The sequence below is a fragment of the Aulonocara sp. 'chitande type north' Nkhata Bay genome, linkage group LG23, assembly GCF_057382095.1.
Source record: "Aulonocara sp. 'chitande type north' Nkhata Bay isolate Kocher_YH1m ecotype deep benthic linkage group LG23, A_spYH_male_GT1.1, whole genome shotgun sequence".
In the NCBI taxonomy this organism is placed as follows: domain Eukaryota; kingdom Metazoa; phylum Chordata; class Actinopteri; order Cichliformes; family Cichlidae; genus Aulonocara; species Aulonocara sp. 'chitande type north' Nkhata Bay.
In genome coordinates, this window is record NC_141365.1 from 43800294 (window position 1) to 43806611 (window position 6318).

At 37.7% G+C, this 6318-nt stretch overlaps 1 protein-coding gene across 2 annotated transcripts; it reads right to left on the minus strand.

Moving 5' to 3' along the window:
• Window positions 1–1318: 1318 nt before the first annotated feature.
• Window positions 1319–6093, minus strand: LOC147302596 (OX-2 membrane glycoprotein-like). Of its 2 annotated transcripts, none has more exons than XR_015127090.1 (6): window positions 4410–4761; window positions 3897–4235; window positions 3448–3774; window positions 3196–3290; window positions 2564–2689; window positions 1319–1510 (listed from the first exon to the last, which is right to left on the minus strand). XR_015127090.1 is itself a non-coding variant. In XM_086281968.1 (6 exons), exons 2-6 carry the CDS (start codon window positions 4462–4464, stop codon window positions 2660–2662), a joined length of 846 nt encoding a protein of 281 aa, XP_086138094.1. In that variant the 5' UTR covers window positions 4465–4506; window positions 6025–6093; the 3' UTR covers window positions 1517–2659. The 2 variants fall into 2 exon arrangements, 1 of the variants encoding a protein (XP_086138094.1); XM_086281968.1 differs by lacking the exon at window positions 1319–1510 and adding an exon at window positions 6025–6093 and having other exon boundaries at window positions 1517–2689; window positions 4410–4506.
• Window positions 6094–6318: the final 225 nt, after the last annotated feature.

Genomic DNA, 6318 nt, shown 5'->3' on the forward strand with positions numbered 1-6318 from the left:
TTCTTGTAATACAATATTGTGTAATGAAAGATTCAGATTTAATTTAAGACACTTCTGATCTTTCTGAAGAAGAAAAAACAACTAAATAAAAGTGGTTTGAGGTGTAATAAATCTATCTTTATTGAGGTCATCTGCGATAATAACACCCCGATTAATTAACACTTTACACCAGCAAAATAGCAAGTAAGAGTGGTAATGCTGGGCAACAAAGCAACAAGGAAAGTCAAAGAGGGACCTGGGAGCATACAGTCTAGAACAGGGGTCGGCAACCTGCGGTTCCAGAGCCGCATGCAGCTCTTTAGTCCTTATACAAGTATTTAACTGAAGTGTATTTTATTTGTGTTAGTTCTTTTAAAAATTGTAATTCTAAATTGAAAGATTATTGCGATCTTGAAATATAAAAATAAAATTATATTTTATTATTTTTCGTCACTCAAAATAAGCGTCACACTTGTGGAAGCCAGTATACCTGCCGTGCATTTATCGAGACTTTCAACTCCAGGTAGGCCAAGTATGGAGAAATGTGAAAAAAGAAAAATATCAGAAGAAAATAGAACATTTAATGATGCCTGGGCAGATTCATTTGCATTTACTTCTGAGGAGGGCAGCCTACCAGTATGCCTAATATGTGGATTGCCGATCTTCGGATCCAGATACGTATGTGACGTTGTACGTGAGCAGCTGTTCTCCACCATGAACTATGTTAAAAACAAACACCGCTCACGCCTCACAGACGAGAGCTTACAGTCCTGTAAAGATGGAAGTGACTTTGTACAGCCCCGATTTGCAGGTGCTGTTTGCAGAGGTTCAGGAGCAGAAGCAATTTTTTAGTAGCATAGTGCTTTTTAAAAAAAAAATTAAAATTCAGATCAAGGCTACTTCTTTGTTCATTGTATGTAGTTTCACTTCCCCTGTCACGTCATTAGTCAGTCAGCCGTTTCCCCATGTGTCCTCTCTTCCCGTGATCACCTCCTGTGTACATTTGTGTCCACTATATGTTTTTGTCAGGTCGTCTGTTATCTCCCCCATAGTCACAGACAAACTGTTTCCTAGTTTTCTTAGTTTTTCTAGGGTCCATGTTTTTCACGTGCCATCATCCAAATAAAAGATTGCTTTTTGTTAAAACCTGCTAATCCTCTTCAAACTCTGCTTCTAGGTCCGTTCAACAAAACACACTGGCGTACCTTGCTGTGATGTGATAGTTCAGCTTTTTAATTCACTGAAAAGAGACCTTAGACTGGGTGTCTTTCTTTTTTGTTATAATTTTTTAAAAGTTCGAAATGTATTCCTTACATACATAAAATTAAATTTTCTCTATAGCACTTCATGGATTTAACAAGCAACACACTATAGTTGTTTATACAAAGCATAAAGAAAAAAAGAAAAACAATTTATAGAGTGTTATCTTCATGTTAGATGTCAACACAGTATTTGCGGCCCCCAGTGTTTTCTTTTCCGTGGAAACCAAATCCAGTGACTCTGTGGGTGTTCAAAGTTGCTGACCCCTGGTCTAGAATAATTATAAAAAGACAGAATAAATAAAAAAAAAAAAGTAGAAGTGGGAACAGTCTTTATATAATCTTTATTAGTAATTTAGTCCCGATTTGTCTCTAATATTTCTGCATAAGATCTATTGTTTTATTCTGGCTCTTTACAATTTTTTTGTTATATTGCGCATTAAAATAAATCATTATGATAGTCCTACTTTGTCAGGCTATATTTCCCTAAGAGGACCTTCACATAAAAGGCAAGAACAGCAATGCTGCACCCCAAACCCAGGAAGTATCTCACACAGCACGCAGGATTGAAAAGCCCTATTGATAATGTGCAAAAACTACAACATTACATTACATGCTGTACTCCAGTGTGACTTTCACATCAAGACAGGGACACAGATAAACACAAATCCTGTATAAAACGTACAAATATGAGAAATATGAACATTGTAAAAAGAAAATCAACACTGAGCACAGCACAGCACTTAAGTGTAAAATGCTTTAATGTATTCACAGCCATAAAGTAGAGCCAAAATTATAACCCAGGCTGTTTATGAAAAGGTGACACTATTCGGTTTTTAGCAGGTATGAGAGACTGAAGAAGGGTTAACTAGAGTTTTGAGGGTTTGACCTCAAAAAATTGAACTAACAGGAAGAGAAAATAAAAAACGGAGGTTTTCATGTGACTGGAAGTACAAGGCTGTGCTTTCTATGTGGTCATTATGTTTAGAAACAGGAAGTGTAATGTGATTCACACTGAAAGACTGAAGAGGAGGGGTGCTATGTGATCACCAGATTTTTTTTTTATTACTTAATGAACTAAAACGAAAAGACACACGTTACAGTGGATGTTTTGCTTTTTGAGAGGGCCAGTTTGGTGATCACATCTTCTAAGATAAAAAGTGCTGTGAGGCGACTGTTGTTGTGATTTGGCGCTATATAAATAAAATTGAATTGAATTGAATTTCCTATATAATTCATGAGCTCTTTCAATGGTTTCATCTCTCTATACAATCAAAAATAGTAAAACACTGTTAGACTAGCCTGTGAGGATTTAGCATACACACACAAATGATAGCTGATAGCATCACACGGTTGCTGAAGATTTGTCTGCTCCACACAAAGAATGACAATCTCCTGTTCCAGTACATCTCACAGCTGCTCTAAAGGACTGAGGTCCTGGATTTGGAGACCTGCGGATTTAAACAGTTTAAAGTCAGCGCTGCAGATATTTACAGATATTACTGGATATATGTGGATGTAGACTCTTGGAGTCAATTCATATAATTCTTTTAATAGGAAGAGCCACATAAAAGGCATATATTAGTCAAAGTCAAAGTCAAAGTCAACTTTATTTGTCGATTCTGCCACATGTACAGGACATACGGAGAATAGAAATTGCGTTACTCTTCACTCCCTAGATAAATAGCAAATGAACATTTAAATATATTTAAATATAAAAGTGATTAAAAAATGCAAGTAAAATAATTAAAAAGTAAAAATTTAAATAAATACAATTTTACATATAACAAGAAAGCTATATAATATACAATATAATGGGTAAGTGACATTGAGTGTAAACCAGGCAGAGTAGTGCAAATAGGCAAATAGTGCAAATGGAGATTTGGTAATGTATGGTAAGAGAAAGTGTAACAACAAAGTCTTATGAGGTCAGAAGAAGTCAGAAGAAAAACGTTACCACTTTTTCTTCAAGCAGGAGTGCGATGAGAGCAGCTACTAAAGCAAAAACTGTCAGTCCTGCTATTGTAGCTATTACAATCACTGAGGTGGAATCTGTGAGAAAAGCAGGAACAATGTTACAATGGACAACGCTAATACATCAATTATAGATCACAGGGAAATGTAGGCCTATTGAAGTCATTGTTATTAGATGCAAATTCACTCAGATATCATCACTTTATAAATCTGTGACTTTGAAAGAGTTTCTCACCATTATAATCAGCAGTAGCAGCAGCAAACACCTGCTGGACCTCAGGAATCGTCACCATCACCTCTCTGTGAGGAGCAGAGAGCACTCGTGCTGCACATCCCACCTGTGTGCTGTGTTTACGTGAACCTGAGAGCACAGCTGTAGTGGTGACAGTGAATGTAGCGTTGGTGTTGGACACACTGACAGTGTTGTACTGTGAGAAGCTGAGGTCTTGTTGTGAGACACTGAGTGTTACAGTGGGAGCAGGTCGACCAGTGGCTGAACAGGAAACAACCCACTCTTCAGTAGAGTTTGACTCTCTGACATCAACAACAGGTTCATGCAGCTCTGTGAAGGATCAGGAGATATTGCAAAGACTACATTGTCAAGAAGAAACCAGCTTCTGACGCATTTCATAGTAGCTTTATTTGATTGAGTCTAATCTGCTTGAAGAAAGTAAAAGTTCTTACCATAGACTTGGAGGCAGGTTCTACCAGTGAAGGAGCCTTCAGGATAAGTGTTAAACAGACAGTGATAGCATCCTTCATCCTGCTCCGTCACATTCCTGATGACTATGGAGCAGTTCTGTAGTCCAGTGTATTTAAACTTGACTTTATTGTTAAAGCCATCATTCACTCTCTGACCATAGTACTTGCTGTAGGTGGCAACATTTGTCTCCACATCACGTGAGATTTTCTGCCATGTGACCTGAAGGACGTCTTTAGTGTCCAAGAGCTGACAGCTGAATTCAGCATCTTCTCCCACTGCTGCCAGCACAGTCTGCTGTGTTTGGATCACTGCTGTTAGAGCTGCATGGAGAAAATAAATGAACGGTTAGATGTGAGAATGAGGAAATATTAGTCAGTGAAAGAAGCAGCTTTTCTTAGCTTATCTTTTTATCCTTATCCTGACATGAAGTCAAACATTAACATGATAAAAAAAACAATCAGCATCAAAGAGAAACACTGGTTACTGTTTCCTACCTTTTGGAAGGACTCCACAGACAAAAAGTAGATAGACAAGCACACAATATGTCATTGCTGTTATAAAGTGTCAAAGTTTGAGATGAACCCGAGAGCTCTGTGGATATAAAAAGATGTCAGGTTTGTATTGAATAAATATATGCATGTACTACACAGAATTCTGTGCAGACATACAACACAATGACTGGCGAGTTTTAAAAACACAACTTCAATTAAAGAAGATACTTCTGTTTTCATGGTTTTCTTTCTGCTTTTTCTCAGGGCTTCTGTAAAAAAAAAGTTAAGTATGAAGTTTCAAATTACAACGGCCACAAAAAAGTGGAAGTGAAAACGTTGCTATTTGCATTTCTCGCATTCCTCATCTGAATCAGATCCTCAAGACAAGATTACAAATAACAACACCTCCGCTTCGCTGGAATCCTTATTTCAGTGTCTCTGCGAAGTTAAGATCTGGATGGCCTCAAATTTCTCGTGATCATCTTGTGATCATCTTTGGACCAAGCTGCAATTCTAGTACCCCGGATCTCGACCTGCGCAGTTTAGCACCTTTTGTTAAACTGCATGCAAAAAATTTGGGGGTTATACGAGATAGTAAGTTTACCTTTGAGAAACAAATTGACTCTGTTGTACAGTCGTCCTTTTTTTTAAATTGAGGCTCTTATCCAAGGTGAAATCCTTTTTATCTTTTAAAAACCTAGAACGAGCAATTCACGCTTTTATCTTATCTCAACTGGACTACTGTAATTCTCTATATGTAGGTGTTAGCCAGTCTTGTCTAGCACGGCTCCAGCTGGTCCAGAATGCTGCAGCTCGTCTCCTGACACGTTCAAAGAGACACGAGCATATTTCCCCAGTGCTCGCCTCACTTCACTGGCTCCCAGGCCGCTTTAGAATTAAATACAACATTTTGTTGTTGACTTACAAAGCACTGAACGGTCCGGCTCCAGAACATCTGTCTGACTTACTGCAGCCATATATACCCCCTAGAGATCTAAGATCAAGTGATCTCTCGCTCTTGGCCACTTTTAAGTCGAGGCTGGTCCACAGAGGTTACTGGGAATTTGTGTTTGTGGCAACGAAAATGTGGAATGATTTACCTCTCCACATTAGAAAGGACCCGACCATAAGTCTTTTCAAATCCCATCTTAAAACACATTTATTCTCACTGGTTTTCGACACCGCATGAGAGTTACCTGTCTGTCCACCTAATCATCTTTTATCAGGTATTTGTTATTTATGTTATTTGTTACTGTGTAAACTTTTTCCCTTCTTTGTACAGGTCAACATTTTGTTGTTATTATATGTGCTATATAAATAAAGTAAAGTAAAAGTAAAACCTCAGTAAATAAGTTTTTAACAGGAATGCATGGAAAAAAATTCAAATAAAGTATTCATCCCATCAGGTATGAACTGGTTTTATCTGAACTGCACACACTCTGACTCTCAAATGACAAACCTGGTTTTAAAGCCTGAGAAGATGAAATGTATTAATGTAAATCAAAATGCAATTTTTAATTAAGGGAGAGATTAATGGACAGTGTCCGTGTCAATGAATGCCATCGGTGGTTTGTCAGAGATAATATTCTCATTTTGTAACTCTGTCACAGCGCATTACCTTCATTAGATAGTTGGAGGATCGAGGGTCTGCAGAATGACACGCAGATTGTAAAATCTTCTGTGTATCTTGTTTCATCCCTGGGGAGACGCCACAGTTTCATTCCTTCATTAACGCTCAGCTTGTAGTTTTTATCACTCTAATGCATAAGAGTCCTCTGATTGCAGCACATGTATGTAGATGAAACATGTTGCTTTCACTATATTAAAGGAGAGGAAATGTTCAAGTCTGAAGTCACAAAAATCTGCTGTTCCAGTTCCTCCTGTAAGATGGACTAATATCACTAAATTATCC